Genomic DNA, 16,308 nt, shown 5'->3' with positions numbered 1-16,308 from the left:
AGGTGTCTGTGACAGGATTAGCGGGTTGAGTGCAAAGGCTTTCCAGAGTACTTCTCCTAGGAGCTACTGCCCTGCAAAGGTACCCAGCTCCCTTCCCTATTGCTTTCTTCTGACTCAGTCACTTGGGCCTTAAATGAACACCCACTGGATTTGCACGACAGTCCTGCAGCTAGAAGACATCCTCCTTGGAGATGTCCCTACTCACTGGACCATGAAAGGTTTGCCACGCACCAAGGCGACCTGACAAGGCCCTGAGCTAAAGCCACAGGAAGCAAAGCTTGGGCAGCTCCTGAGCCCAAAGTTCCTCAGCACCTTTGCTCTGTTGAAGCACGGTGTCGTGTAGCAAACCAGAGATGACCCACGTGTGCCTTGATGAAGGGCTGACTCGGACATCCACGGAATGACTACTTAGCTCTGTGTTCGCTAGTATCACGCACTCTAGCTTTACTAAGATGGAAAAATGTCCCTGCTGTGGTGGCTGAGAATGCAGGCTTTTGCTGTAAGAGCTGTTCCATTTTTTTGAAACAGAGTAAAATGTAGCTCTATGTGGTGAGATTAAGTGAAACTTTAATATTTTCCTTAGTTTCAGAGACTTTAGGATGATCATAGGCCACTTTTATAATCATAAAAAAACTATTTTTATTTTGAATGAATACGGTTTACTTATGGTGGCTATAATAGTAATAATTTGACACTGGTAATTTAATCTGATGATGTAGTTGTGTATGTTTGAGAGTGAGATGAGAGAGAGAGAGAGAGAGACCTCTTCCCATTGTGGAATCCCTCAGCCAAGAGGAAGGTGGTGCTCTGAAGAAGAGAGATTCCTGTGCACTAACTGCTACATGACCGGACCCACACTTTGCCACCATGGTATCAAAATGTGATTCTTCGTGTGTCCCATAAATACCTAGAGAGCTTCTTCTTCTTCTTCTTCTTCTTTTTTTTGAACTCAGGGCCTCATGCTTGGTAGGCAGGCGCTCTACCACTTGAACCATTTCCAGCCCAGAGAGAGAGAGAGAGAGAGAGCTTGAGTCTAGCGTGACTCCTCTGTGGTTTGACTTGTTTGCGTCAGTGTTGGGGCCAGGCATCTGCTCTTCTAATTACTCACAATGGTTTTCTCGCTGGGCACTCAAGGAGACACAGGAGACATCAGACAAGATTTCCTGACACTACAAGGAATAGAACCCCCAAAGCAAAAGTGCTCCACTTAACACTTGTCTGGGGGAGGAAGTCCCATTTTAGTTGTTTTCCTGTTGTAATCTAAGGAAATCTAGGTAAGCATGAAGTTAATAAGCTGACAAGCCCACAGCACTGCTGCCATCGCAGTGCCCACATCTCTGCTAGTGGCGGGGGCGAAGGTTGGTCTTCCTGGCCAGGGCAGCGAGCTGGGGCTGGTGGAGGCGGCTGAAAACCTGCAACTCTTTTATGCTGTGGGGAGGTGAAACAGGAACCTAAACAATTGAAGGAGGGTATGGGGGGAAGAGATTCGTAAGCAATCATTTTAAACCTTACATTTAAATGTGAGTTTTATTCGTGTTTTGGGAAAAAAATCTGTCTGCTGCAAGCTGAGCTGCAGGCTGAGCATAGGTGACAATTGCAGCTTGAGTCACCATGGGTGTCTCTGCCTCACAACTGCCAGCACTCCTGAGGGGAGAGCAGCCCATAAAGCCACTATCTTATCCCAGAGCTTCAGGCAGAAGCACCAGCCTTTCAAGACTCTTTACCAAAGCAAACACATCCATTTCTGCCACTGGTGGGAGAGGGGGCTTCCAGTCACTTGCAAATAAAGTGTGGTGTCACAGCTGGAAGGGACTTCAGGAGCCCTGGATCCCACCACCCCACAACACTGAGATGGAGCCCTCACCACAAACAGGCTCTGTTCTCAGCACAGCACTGGTCCCTGGGCTTAGGACCAGGGAGGGAGGAAGAGAGGAAAGTAGGACAGAGAAAGGGAGGGAAGACATTTTCTCATACATGCTCTGAAGTTTGCTCTCTTCCATACCCACTCACAGGCATTCTAGGCTGTAATGGTTCTTCAGCATTTTCTGTCCCCTGGGAGACACCATGTCCAGTGGACCGGATGCACACACAGCCTGTCCCCAAGAATGTGGTACCTCTGCCGCTCCACTCTCAGACAGAGGCTGCTGCCTACGGAGGGCTCAGGAGCTGCAGTAGGCAGCAGGCCCTGGTCCACAGGGCTCCTCCCAACTCTTCCCACTCATCCTGGTGTCCTTAAAGAGAGAAATCTGACATTCAAGTCCCCATTCAAGGTAGTGGCTCTGGAAGCACTGGAGCCTCATGAGCCCAGGACTGGAGGCCAGGAACCTCATACAGCCAGGCTGGGGTCACTTGCAGGACCCTTCTGGAGGATCCTGCCCACACATGGGCTCATACGTGGAAGCCCAAGTGTCCAGGCGAGGCCATGGGCTGTGCATGTGCCCGGAATGGGGTTCACTGTGCACGAGTGGCTCATCAAAGGACTTCAGGCTCTGTGCTACAGCCAGCCTGCCTGGGTCTCAGCTTCCCTCTCCGCTCAGATACAGTTTGTACTTCAGTGCCCTGCAAGAAGCCATCCTCGTTCACATGTCCACACGTGGCATGAGCTGCTTCTCAAGCCTGGAATGTTCTCCCCTGCCCTTCTCACCCTGATCCATTAAAGGCAAATGGAAAACTTCAGCAATTACCTACCAGTCAGGCAGGCTTTCAGTCAGGATTGTGCCAGACGGAAAGACTGACCGATGCTAAAGACTCCTCTGCACTCTGCCTCATGCTGGGAACTGTGGGAGATAAAGCACCCCTCCCAAGGGAGTAGGAAAAGAACAAAGCTCACCAGCATCACCCCCACCCCATAAAGGAGCTCTGCCAAGGTCAACATTGACCTCCCCAGTCAAATCAATTGTCACCTGATCCCATCTGCAACCTGTCACTGAGCACAGCGCTCAGAGGATCTCTACCTCCAATAAATATTTGTCTTTATCACCTCCAGGATGCCGTCTCCCCTGGCTCTGCCTGGAAGCCGGCCTTTGTTCCTGTCTCCTCCAGGCTGGATTCTTCTCATGGCTCCAGATTCTATAGGATTCAGTCCAGGGGCTGCTGCCCTTCTGTGTCTGTGACCCACCCAGTGCCACACCTGATTTACAGTCTCTAAGCTCACCATGCTCAGTAATGTCTCCAGTCCCATCCTCCACCTTGACCTCCAAACTCCAGAATCCAGCTGCCCACTGCACTTCACTTGAATGTAGGACATCCATTTGGATTTAACACAGCTCAAAACTGGCCTGTCATAATGCCCCACACACCTACTCTTCCCCCACTTGTTTCTTCTCAGGGGTGAGATGCCAGGACCTTAGGAGAGCGCGGTTACCCTCCCCTCTTCCTCCCTCTCCACCACCCTTCTTATCTAGCCCGCTCTGCCTGGGGGAATGGATTAGCAACACGTCTCACCTGCATTTTACAATAGCCTCTGAGAGGTCGCTCTGCTTTCTCTCTGATTCCCCTTCAGAACACTATTTAAACAACTAGAGCCATTCTTTTTACAGGTTGTACCACATCACACTTCTCCTTCAATTCTGCAAGAATTTTTCTCCACCACTCAAAATAAAACCCAGATCTTCACTCTGGTGACCAGGCCCTGCCTGGCCTGGCTCTCCACTGCCCCTTCTGCTCCTACTAGCCACCTCTAGTCCTGCCACTCTGTGCTCCTTGCTTGTCCCAAAACATCCAGCAAGGTGGTTCCTGGGCTCTTGCACTCTCTGTCTGGAGCACCTGCCCCGACTGGCACATGTTCACCTCCTGTTATAGAGGCCTCTCCCTGACTCTTATTCATCCATATAGCACAGTCTCTTTCTGGTAACTTTGGTCCTCAGTGCTTACTACTGCTGGATTACAATATTTATGTGTTCACTGACTGCCACTCACACCTGAAATACCAGCTCTCTAAGTACAAGGACTTTGTTTACCAGCAGAGGCAAACAGAGACTCAACCCAGCTGCATTTCACCTCATGGTGATGGGAATCTACTTATGTACACAGGTGCCAGGACTGGGGAGGAAGATGCTATAGAAAAGGGTGATGTTGGTGTCAAAGCAAGATCCTTCCAGAACTGGAGAAGTGGTCAAGGGAGTGGCTTTGGATAGGAACAGGGTGTCCTAATGAACCAGGGCTGAGTCAAGTCCAGACTGAGCAGAAGTAAGACTCCAAGAAGGATAAATTGCATTAAATTAAGTGTCCAATTACTACACAACATTGAAGGAAAAAAGGTTGGCAGACAGAGACTGCCCAACTTCAGGACTTACTATAGGGCTGCAGTAATTAAGAGTCAACAATATTGGTTGATGAAAGATGAGGTAAGTCGATCAGTGGACTAGAACAAAAGCACAGATATAGACCTCACAGTTGCTGATCTATAACAAAAGAGCAAAGGCAATATAACGGTGAGGGGTATTCTTTAAACCAATAGAACTGGAACAGCTGGATATCCACATGCAGAGGTATGAGTCTAGACACCTTCACCCCCTCCACAGACACTAACTTGAAATGGATCCGGGCTTGTGGAATTAAATACAAGCACAAAACCATAAAACTTCTAGAAGAGAGCATAGGAGAAAATCTAGGTCACCTTGAGTTTGACAGAGACCTCTTACATACAACATCAAAGACATGAGCCATGATAGAAAAAGTTGGTAAGCTGGACTTCATTAAAATTAAAGATTTCTGTTCTGTGATGCACATTGTGAAGAGAAGGAGATGGTAATTTATAGACTGGAGCAAAGGATCAGGGGAATGTATATCTGATAAAGGACATTGTCCTAAATGTACAAAGATACTTAAAATACAACAGAAGAAAACCAATAACCCAGAGGTGGTGACTATAATCAAAGCACTTTATATGCACGTATGCAAATGTCAGCGTGAAGCCCCTTCCTGTGTGCAATATGCCAGGAAAGAAACCACAGCTCAGCTTAAAATGGGCAAAAGATCAGAACGACACTTCACCAAGGAAGAGATCAAGATGGCAGATAAGCAGTGCGATGACCTTCACTGCACACCTCAGAGCACAGAAGTCCAGAACGAGTACCAAGTGCTGTGGAACCATAGGAACTCTAGTTCCTTGTTGGTGGGAATGCAAAATGGTGCAGCCACTTTGGAAGACAGTCTAAAAGTTTCTTTCAAAGCTAAAACTTACTTATACCACATGATCCAGAAACTATGCTCCGTGGTATTTACACAAAGGAGTTGAAAACTTCCACACAAAAACCTTCAGACAATATTTATAGCAGCTTTACTCATAACTGCCAAAACATGGAAGCAACCAAGCTGTTCTTCAGTAGATGAGTCGATAACTAAACCATGGACATCCAGAGAACAGAATATTATTCAGTGATTAAAAACATGAGCTATTGAGCCTCACAAAACGACATCGAGGAAACTTAAATACACATCACTATGTGAAATGAGCCTGTCCAAAAGGCTGTGTGCTATATGGTGCCAGGTGTAGTGACATTGCAGAAAAAGCAAAACTCTGGGGACAGTAGAAAGATCCACAGTTATGGGGTGGGAGGAATGAGTGGTGGACCCCCAAGACCTTTTAGCAAAGGCAGTGAACTCTTATGAGACTGCAATGTTGGGCTATGACATCATGCTTTATGAGTTCTATGGGTTCTGTGTGTCACAAAGACAAATGTACCACAGCGTTACAAGACACCAATGATCCTGGAAATGTTGGAGGGAGGGGTGGGTAGGAGGAGGAAATTTCTGAGAACTCCACACTATTTGCTCAATTTTTCTATAAAGCTAAAACTGCTCTAAAAATAGTCTATAAAAAATAGGAGCACAGGCAGGTATATATTATTTTAGGGTGGGCATGCACAGCCAGAGTTCAAAATTAGCATCGAATGTCCAAGTGGGTACATGTCTTGGTGTTTGTAGAGAACGTTTAGGCAAAGAAAGACGTTAAACCTGGATTGGGATGGGGACAATTTTGTGGTGATTCCTGAGGCTCCAAGCATCAACTCCATTCCTGTATTTTACTGACAGACATCTATTTGAGTCTCTTTTCTTTTCTGGTTGACATAAGTTCTAATGAATTGGATTACCTCCAAACTTTTTTGAGTCTCAGCAGGCCCAATGGAAGAAGGGCAGCTGTCTTCAACCCCTGCTAGCCTCCTTAAGAATCATCATTCAAATCCAAATGCCCCAAAATAACACAATGAGTGCAAAGATGCCCGGGTAGAGCCCTGATGCTATGGTAAGCAAAGGGCTTTTCCGACGGTTTTGGGCCTCACAGTTCAGGCTCCTGTGGAAGAAGCCCAGGGAGGCCTTGAAGTTCAGGTAGGAAGTGGGAAGAGAACTGTCACAGTACCCATCCCTTCCCATTCCTATTCTCTTTTCAATTGTAAGAGCTCAGAGGCCTTAGCAGAAAGTGATTCTCTATGAAGAAGGTACTCCATCGTACGGATTAAAATTCTTAAACACATAAGTCAACAAGCTCTTGTTAAAACTTACTTTCCCAAGCAGACAATCTTCCCCTGGGCCAAGACTGTTGCATTCCCTCTGAGCTTTGTGAGACAGGGTCAGGCTGCCAGCATGCATGGGGACGAGGTGGGGCCTGTGCCGCCACAGCTGGGTGGACCCCCCCATAGTCCCACCAGGGGAGTGCTGTCGGCACTCTCACCAGATCCTCTGCCGTCTCCTCTGGAGCTCCAACTACGGCCCTTGGGGGTTAGTGTCCTGACCACGGGTGTTGGGCAACCAGGCGGCCCCTCTGCACAGCCCACCCTGTCATCTGCAGACGTGGTCAGCAGTAGGCATTTAGATCAATGGCCAGGGCTGGGCTTTTCTATTTTCATTCTATAAATGACTCTCCGACATTAAAAAAAAGAACAAAGTGTACATTTTAAAGATTTCTACATCGAAGCACATTCAAGGGAAAAGACCCATGGCATGGGGTAGCTTTCACCAGTTAGACAATTGTCATGGGCCAGGGACCAAACTGGCACTTTACTCCCACCATCTCATTTAGTTTTTATAAAACCCCTGCAAAACACATTTTTTAATTTTTTGATTTAAAAACACTGTCACAAAAACTGGAACCTGACCAACATTTCAAAGCTAGAAAGAAGCAGAGAAGATTCAAAGCAAGCAGTTTGACCCCAATTTCTTGTTCACAATCATGTAGTATGACTCCATATTTACACGCTCACTCGTGCTCACAGGTACAAACCCACATACAAATGCATGTGTGCACTCACACCCTCGAATACACACTCACACCCCAGTCACAGTCACAAGCAGCCTCTTACATACTAGAACTGCACACTCACACTTGGCCACTTGATCCCCCCACACACACACACATTTTCTCATTTAACAAAAAAGTAGCAACGTGAAAACAACATGGAAAACATGCTCATCCTCGGTTCATAGCAAAGAAGACCAAACAAAAACAGCCTTCACTAGGGAGCAAACCTTTCTCCTAGCCCTGCTGCCTCCTGGAAGTGACCACCCCTGGAAGGGCAGGCTTTCTTGAAATGATGGTCTGACTGAATTTCATAACTAATTAGGAGTCAGTGAAACTTTCTTGGAAAGGGAACGTACAGTGCCGGTGAGGATTATAATGAATAAACATGAATATGCCTATTGTTTTGTGCTGCACACAATCCTGTAATAGAAAAATTAAAATTATATAGATACTCTCTTATAAAAGAAAACCTTATGTGACATGGGCTTATTTTGGAGCACTGTCATAACAGAGCTGTCACTTTAACATCAAAAGGGAGTTAATTTTTCTACATCTCCCTACCCTGCTCTTCCCAGCTATTGTTCCTGTCATCTCCAAGAACCAGAAGTGACTTTCTGGAGGTGGCTCTGAGAACAGTGACACTAGTACCCCTCAGGAGGGGACTCACCAGCACCCTTGTCTTCCCCAGTTGCTTCTCTGCTTTTCTTTCTCTTTGCTTGGGGAAGTCTCCAGCACGGGCCCTTCCTTTGCTTCCCATGGTCACTTTGTCATCAAGCTGTCTGTACTAGATTTACCTTTGCTGCTGGGGACCTTCTCCAGGTGTCCCTCCTGGTGCCCAGGATGGGTGGCCCTGGTGCTCAAAGGTCTTTGTGATACTTTGCATGGGATACAAAATAAGCCCATGAACTAAGAACTGACTTAGTTCTGCAGCTGCAGCTTCCACATTCAGCACTGTTCTGCCCTTATGGAGCTATGGGTGACATTGACCAGGGGATGAGGCTCTAGGCCTGGCCACCTCCACACCCACTCATACTGCTCCTTAGGCTAGATCTACAGCACAATATGAATTGGAAGGGATTGGATTTTAGTTTTTTTGAAGCAGGATCTTGCTATGCAGCCCAGGGTGGCCTGGAACTCACAATCTTAGCCCGTTTTAGCCTCTGAGTGCTGGGATTACAGGCAAGAGCAACACACATGGCCAGATTGGTTTGTTTTTGGTTTTTCTGTGCTTTTCTCAATGTTCATGCCACTCCTATGCTTGTAAGAAGTCTCTGAATTCCACATAGCTGCCTTGCAACTAGAATGCACTTACATGTCCTCCTTCCTCATCTGTGATTTGGAGATGTTTCCTTGCATCCTCTTGGCTATCGACTGACCAGTCTGGGCCTGTGGAGGTTCCCCCAAAAATGGCAGTATTTGGGTGGTGGACAGAAAGCTCTGTGGTGGTACATGAGGTCCAGCTGTGGAACCATGGAGCTCAATAATTCCTCCCTCTCACAGGCATTTTCAAAACAATAAGAATTCTCCAGTGCCAGCTAGCATCAGATATCCTCCGTTATCTTCAAATATCAGGGCTGCTGCACTACACTTGGGTCATTGTTTCCCTTCAGTCCTGTTTGGCCTTCAAAGCCTCGCTGCACCCTCAGCCCCGTCTCCTCTCATTTTCATGACACTGAAGTTGCGAAGAAACCAGGCTGATTCTCTTGCAGAATATTATACTCTTTGGGTTTTGTTGATGGTTTTCTCATTGGTGTCTTCTAACTTTCTCTTCTAGTTCCTGTGTTTCCTGTGTATTAAATGCTAGATTTAGTAGGGCAACCTTATAATTTATTCAAACTGAAATGAATGAAAAAGGGGTCTTGCTATTTATTGTACCCAAATAACAAGCATGAAACAAAACTACACTAGCAAATGGTGGCCTGCATCTAAAGTCTCGATCCATTTGGGGTAACTACATAGGCGAGGTCCCCCACGGGTGGGTCCGCTTGCTTCCAGGACATCTTTTAGAATCCTGCTGTTGTGATGCAAAGTATGATGCTGGGCTTACGGTGAGCCGTGGATTTCTCTGTCTCAGAGGAATGGTTTTACCATTTGCGATAAGCCTGCACTCTGAGGGACGATTATTGGGGGGCACCTTGTTTGGTAATGAAGAGTTTTCCCTCATTATCCATAGTAAGGACTTTAAATAATAGTCACCTCAATCTGGAGAGTGAGTTTTCTTTTTCGTATTACCACAGCCTCAAGATCATCTACTTAGTCACTATTTTGCAATCATCATAGTAATTATGCTTTTGGATGACAAGCAAATTTTAATATGATCTGAGTTTAGGTGTATGATAGCCTGAACAATACATATGTTCCATATCTTTGTCTTGAAATCATAGAAGACAAGCATTATACTTACAGACCAAAGGCCTCATTCCTGAGCAGGGAGCAGAATTGTACGTAAATGACCATGGTTGGGCTCATTCGTTAAGGTGTTCTGTGGGTTTTTTGTTTCCTCATCTCCATTTGATGATGCGTAATCTAATTATTCTGAGACTATCACAGACTAGGTAGGGTGAAGAGGTGGGTAAATTCAAGTGACAGTCTGCAATTGGGCAGAGCTTAAAGTTGAAGCCTTACGCACTTAATCATTTTGCCTTCCATTCAGTTGAAGGAATCCTTACAGGGTCAAAGGCCAGGCCCCCACCAGGACACACCGAGGAAGACGACACACAGCTTCAAAGGTTATGCCTTGCCTGGTTGGCAAGTCAAATTGCTTTTAAAGCTTCAGGTTGTATTCACACCGCTACGTTCTCAAGGCACTTATCATGGCAAGAGCAGCCATGCACACACAGCCCGTTCGCGCTCATGAGAAGCAAATCAAGGTAAATTTAGTGAACTTGCATTCTTGTGGGTAAAAACTGTGACGACAGGTTGCATGCGGTTCAGTTGTCCAGCCTTTCTGGGTCCCACAAAGTCATTCTATCCTGAGTGTGCCAGCAGGTGGTCCATGTTCTGAACCTCACAAGCCAAAGCTCACCTGGCCGTGGAACTTAGGGCTGTCCGAGGGCTTGTAACAGCCTTCACCTCTTGCAATGGTGGCTAAAGGAGGACCACAGCTAGGGGCAAAGAATACACAACCAGCAAACTTAAAACTGCCTCATCAAGAGGAAAGGCTGGAAATCCCTTCCTGGAAGCATCGTGTCACGACACTAACCGCCGAGGTTATATTTAAACCACTTGCTCATTAAGAGACGCTTAATCCGAATGAGGATGTGATCACCAGAGGTAACAAGGGACTCCACAGAAGCACCAGGAACTCTAGTTTAAACTGTGGTCAAAAGATGCCAAGGATGCTGTAAAGCCGAAATTCCCAGGACAGCCTGCAAAGCCCACCTCCGCTTTGGCGCGCACACCCAGCTTCTGCAGGGATGAAAGCGCCTGGAAGAAGTTGGTGTGAGCTGAAAACCAGACAGCGAGGCAGGGTGGAGCTGTGCTGGGCTGGTTGTCACCTCACCTCCTGCGGGCTTCCAGGCCTGCTAGGGTGATATTAGTTGGTGGTTTGGAGTCTTACTAAATGAACCACTTTGAGATAACTTTTCTGTGCTGAATAGTGGAGGTTAGAGGCAATTTTTTCTTTGTAAATTTTTAGGATAAGTGTTTGAAGGGTGTTTTTTGTTTTTGTTTTGCTTCTTAGTGACAGCATACATCATGTCATTTTTCTTCCTCACCTACAGAGAGAATAACAGAGCCTTCACTCCAGGGGACATCCCCCAGACACAGTGCTTTCCATTTTGGGCGATCTGCGGATTGCACTTCATGTATCCCAATCCACAAATCATTGTTTCACCAACTGCTAACTGGTTCACCCCTTCAGAAGCACAGGCCGAGCACCCATGACCGTGCATTCTGCCCACTGTAGCACTCGCAGCCTTCTTCCCAGGTACCAGGTCTGCCCAGTGTGAACCATATACTTAAGTCCATGGCGACTTTATCGTTAGACTTAAGGCAAATGAGCTCACATGAGCTGAGCCTCTCTCCCTCTCCGGGGCACAGTATGAACTTTTACTAACTAGGTCATAACTCCAGGGAGTACAAGCAATAAAACTCCTCACGTGAGAACACACACAGTGTGTGCTTTGATGACTGTCTGTTTGGCCCACGTTTTGTGCTGTTAACCAGGTCATCTGGATGCGAGGGCCTACAGGTCCCCAGGGACGTCTGTCAGGCTGTTCTTGCTTTCCTTCATGTGAGCACATATTAAAAATGAATAGTGAGGCCCTGGAATGTTAAAATTCCCCAGGAGGACATTTCTTTCTCCCCTCTAAACAGATGTGCTAAAAAAGAAAAAATCCAGGATTTCTAGCTTCATAAGGTAGGGAAGTTTTTAAAAGCAAGTGCACTCCTGAAAACCCCAAGCAGGGAGGGATGCAGGAGAAAGGAAGGGAAGAGTTCCTTTTCTGGTGTTTGTCCCAGGCTGAGAGTATGCTTAAACCAGGCTCCATCTTCTTATAATGGACTATACTTGCCACAGCACCCTGGGGACTGTCACCTGTAAAGTGTGAGGAAATTGGGGGATTTACACTGTGAGTTGGGGAGGCTCTCTGTAAGTTGCATGGAGACAAGTGAGCAGTTGCAGGGAGGCATCACTAGGATGGCATCACTAGGATGGCCACTGGGGCACAGAGGTATGAGCATTCTTAACACCCCCAAGGAAAGCCGTGGTGTGGCAAACAAAGCTTCAGAGCCCTTTCTCAAACCTGGTTGTGACAGTGATCAACCTATAGAGCTAGGGCCCCTGGAAGTCCAGAGCCCCACCCCACTATTTTCAGGTCGAGATGGAAGGTCTAGACATGGAGGAGCCTCCTGTGGTGTGACAGAAAGCACCAAAGCTGCTTGCTCATGGTGGAACAGTCACTAAAATGCACACCCTGTTTGACCCCCCTCCTCACCCCCAGCACTAGCCTGGATGTCGTCGGGGGTTAATGACTCACCAGATCGCCCAGACTGCATCACAATTTGAAACCCATTTATAAAGCACCATCCAGCCTGAGTGACAACAGGAAGACCTGGCTGCTTTCATGGTTGTAAGGAGGTAGCTGGTCTCTGAATGCAGAAATTTTCCCAGTGACAGAGCTAGGATCAGAACTTCCTTCACCTGGACTCTGGTCTGGACTCTGGCTTTCGTCCCAGGTCAAAGCCTGATTATAAAGGGAGTATATAAAGGCAGCTGTCAGCTGACCTACTTAGATTTCATGAGTACTTCCCAATTTTTCTCTGAAATTTTAAGTACAATTATTACTTCAGCTTAACATTAACTGATACGTAAAAATAAAAAAAATTGTACACATTAGTGGCGCACCATGTGACATTTTGATGCATTGTTCCTTAATTCAGGTTTAACACCTGTCTCCTCAAACAAGCATATTTTCTTTATGGTGAAAGCATTCAAAATCCTTTCTTCTAGCTTTTTGGCTAGAAAGATTATAATAATAATAATAATTATTATTAAATAATAATAATAATAATCTCCTTACTGTGCAATACCCCTCAGAACTCCCATCTCCTACCTAACTCAACTTTGGGCCCAGGAATCAACCTTTCCCCATCCCTCCCACTCCACTCCACTCTTCCCTCTGTCTCTGCTCACCACCATTCTACTGTAACTTCTACAAGGTCACCTTTGTTAGATTCCACACGAGTGAGACCACAGTGCTTGTCTTTCTGACTTATTTCACTTAACGTAATGATCGCCAGTTCCACCCTTCTTGCAAATGACAGGATTTCATTCTTTTTCTAGGTAAATAGTATTCCATGGTACTTGTGCCACACTTTCTTCATGCTCTCATCCATCAACGCACACTTAGTGTTTCCAGTTATTGGCTCTCGTGAATAGTGTTGCAATAAACATGGGAATGCATATGTTTCTTGGCTATGCAGATTTCATTTCCTTTTGGATATGCATCTAGTGGTGAGATTGCTGAACTATATGGTAGCTTTATTTTCGATTTTTTAAGGAAATTCCCCACTGATTTTCATAGTGGCTGCAGTAATTTACATTCCCTCCAGCAGGGTCCAGTGGGCCCCCTCCCCCACTCCATTGCCAGCACTCTTGAGCTTTTCCCCTTATGCGGGGGAGTGAGGTGATTATCTCATTGTGGTCTCGACTTGCATTTTCCTCATAATGAGTGAACTGAGCGTTTTGCATACACCTGAAAGTCATTTATATGTTTCATTTTGAGAAAGGTCTATGCTTATTGCCCATTTTAATAGGTTTTTTGGATTATTGAGACTTTCGAGCTCCTTATATATTTTGGGTCTTAGCCCCTTGTCAGACGTAGTTTGCAAATCTTCACTGCCCCCGCCTCCCTGCTTCTGCAGCTTGTCTGTTGGATGTTTCCTTAAAGCAGACGTCCTGCAGGGAACTTGCTTATGGCAGTGTCCATAGCAGAGACACATCCATACCTATATCAGGGATGGGAACAGCATTTCAAAGGCCTCATCCTCTCCTTCCACTCACTAGTCCCTTTGACTTGGTTTGGGAGCTGTGAGTACAACCTTTTGTTTTGAGGTAAAGGGATTGCTAGATTATTAGGGCATGATAATATCCAAATGCAAAGTTGTAGGCAGCTCCAAGTTTAAATCCATTTTGGAGCCAAATCAACACCACATTTCTTATTAATTATTGGTTATTAATTTTAGAATTATGGGAATAATTGGCCTTGAGGTTGAACCTTTGAGCTTGCCATGTTTTTCCTACTAGGAGGTAAAATTGCTGGTCCCAGCATTCTACAAATGGCTACTTACAGCCTTGACTAGCAGGGGCTCTCTATTAGTGACCCACTAAGGACTACAGGTGGGTGTTCACGGAACAGCGGAGATGGGCACACAAACCAACATACAGAGGTGACTTTTTAAAGATGAAATGTAAGAACATGGAATTTCTATAGTAAAGTGAGAAGGGATGGATGAAGGTGATTCTTATAGTTATTAGTAATCATGATAAGCAGAAAGATTTGTGCTGCTTGAGCCCAAAAGCTACAGTGATAGATCCCCTCTGGTGACCAGACTTGGGTTGGGTCTCTTCTCTTCTCAGATTGATTATCAGACACTCCTTACATTGGTCCCGGCCTTTAGTATTGCTTCCTCTAATTCATTTGCACACTGCTGTGGGTTGGGTGATTTCGATTTCTCACTTAGCAATCAAGCCTGGTGCTGCTGTGCCTACTTTAGCAGACCTGCCCCACCCTGAGGCTGCGCTGTTGTCTGTAATCATTGTTCAGCATGGGCGTGCCTGTATCACATGCGTGGGGGATGCCTTTAGGGAGATGCCAGTCTCACACACAATTCAGCTCAAGTGACGGGGACAGGGAAAGAGCCAGGGTGCTGGGGCTGCAGTTTTCACACATCACTGGGGCCTTCTTGAAGAAAAGTATCATAAAATTATGGATGCAAAAGAGTGGCCCCAGAGCTTAGGCCTCGACAGTCTCTTAGGCAACCTGTGATGATCCTTGTGTGCAGGACCAGAGGTGGGTGTTTTCCCACCACCTTCGCATCTTCACAAAAGAGTGTGATCCAGTGTACTCCGCTCTCTCCCTCTACAAACCCCACCAATGGGCCCAGCGCCATGCGTCCCAATTTCTCCCCAAACACATTTCTGATGGCATGCTTTTCACTAATTCAGTCTTAGAGCACATGGTAGCGCGTCTAGGGATCCTACACCATATAGCATCTTCTGTGGTTTCTCAGGTGCTTCAGGTTAGATCTATTTAGGGTAATAGATGACAAGCTCCCAAAGGATGGGGCTTGGTTTGATAATCCAGATGCCATGGGGCCTGGTGCAACATTTCTCATCTTGCTGGTTATTAGAATTTGTGTGAGTCGTGGCTGGAAGGAATGGCTGAACTGGACGGTTCCACCCACAGAAGCTGACACTGGGTAGCATCAGAAGCAGATGTAATTTTTACAGTGACTCCAATGTTATCAGTTGAGTCACCTTCGGTTATAAACTGGCATCCTCCCCCAATTCATCTTTCAGACATGGAAGTTCTCCAAAATAGCATCTTTGCTCTGCCATCCTACATGTCCTTCCTGGCTGATTTCAATCCCTAACCAGCTTCAACTTTTCAGACATGTTGAGGACTCCCAGACATACACTTCTGCTGGGACGATCCGTGAGTTTCCAACTCCTGTGTCTAACGGCACATGCATGTCCCCAATTTCCCGAGGCGCCCATATCAATACTGCATCTGCAGCTAAGTACAGAAGGGCAGCTGTAGCAAAGGAAAAAAAATTAAATTCAGCCACTTTCATACATCTGTCTTTGTACTAAATGATCAGCAATGTGAAGACAGAGCAGTGCTCACCATCTTTACACGCCCAGTGTGCCAGCTGGCCTGGAGCAAGGTAGGAGCTCAATAAATCTCTGTCTGAATAAAAAAAACAAGTGACATACATGAGACAGTTCCTGTCTCTGAACAGAGACGTCACATTGAAAGCACCCACGCGAAGTCTTCTTTGGCCACATGCCGTACGGCGCTCCATTTGTAAGAGACTTTGGTGGGATGTTTATACAACGCCCACCCTGACTTTTCCATCCATGTAGACAATTACCACAGCTGTCAGAATTCTCCTTCTCCCTACCTGAGCGAGGCTTGCTTGAACTCGGTTCTCACCATTGCCCCCTCCCACCCCTCCCAGAGCTGGTCATTTCCGTGCACCCGCATTCGCCTCCCTGTAACAAATCTCCTGGCATCTGTCTGCTCCACTTTTCTTAATGAAGAGTCATAGTTTTGCCAAGAATTGCAAAGGGGGAAATAAAGCCTGAAAGGGGGTGAGGGTTGGGGATGGGGGGACAAAACTGCCTCACCAGGAACTAGTTCTCAGTTTAATTTCACTTTTTAAACGAAAACATTGCTTTAAAAAAGTTAAATAGCAAGAAACCATAGAAATAGGTGTGTTTGCAGGGTGGGCTGGCAGGGCAAATTGATAGGAAAGATTTAAGGGGAAATATTTTATCAAAACAATGACTCATCCTGTATTCAAAGGTCCTCGTGTTGTGATATTTTCTTACAAATCCACGT

The 16,308-nt window shown here is 46.2% G+C and overlaps 1 protein-coding gene across 4 annotated transcripts in view; it reads right to left on the bottom strand.

Moving 5' to 3' along the window:
- Positions 1-16,308, bottom strand: part of Pde10a (phosphodiesterase 10A) — a 487,897-nt gene that overhangs the window by 343,276 nt on the left and 128,313 nt on the right. The window contains exon 1 of one of the 4 annotated variants that reach the window (XM_074070656.1): positions 12,220-12,666. The exons of the other annotated variants lie outside the window; for them this stretch is intronic. Coding sequence (XP_073926757.1) covers positions 12,220-12,238 — 19 coding nt within the window. The 5' untranslated portion in view covers positions 12,239-12,666. Of the gene's footprint in view, positions 1-12,219; positions 12,667-16,308 lie in introns of those variants that run through there. 4 annotated transcript variants of the gene reach the window in all.

This window comes from Castor canadensis, chromosome 1 (genome assembly GCF_047511655.1).
Source record: "Castor canadensis chromosome 1, mCasCan1.hap1v2, whole genome shotgun sequence".
Lineage (NCBI taxonomy): Eukaryota > Metazoa > Chordata > Mammalia > Rodentia > Castoridae > Castor > Castor canadensis.
The sequence above is the reverse complement of the archived record's forward strand: the minus strand, read 5'-3'. Positions and strand labels throughout refer to the sequence as shown.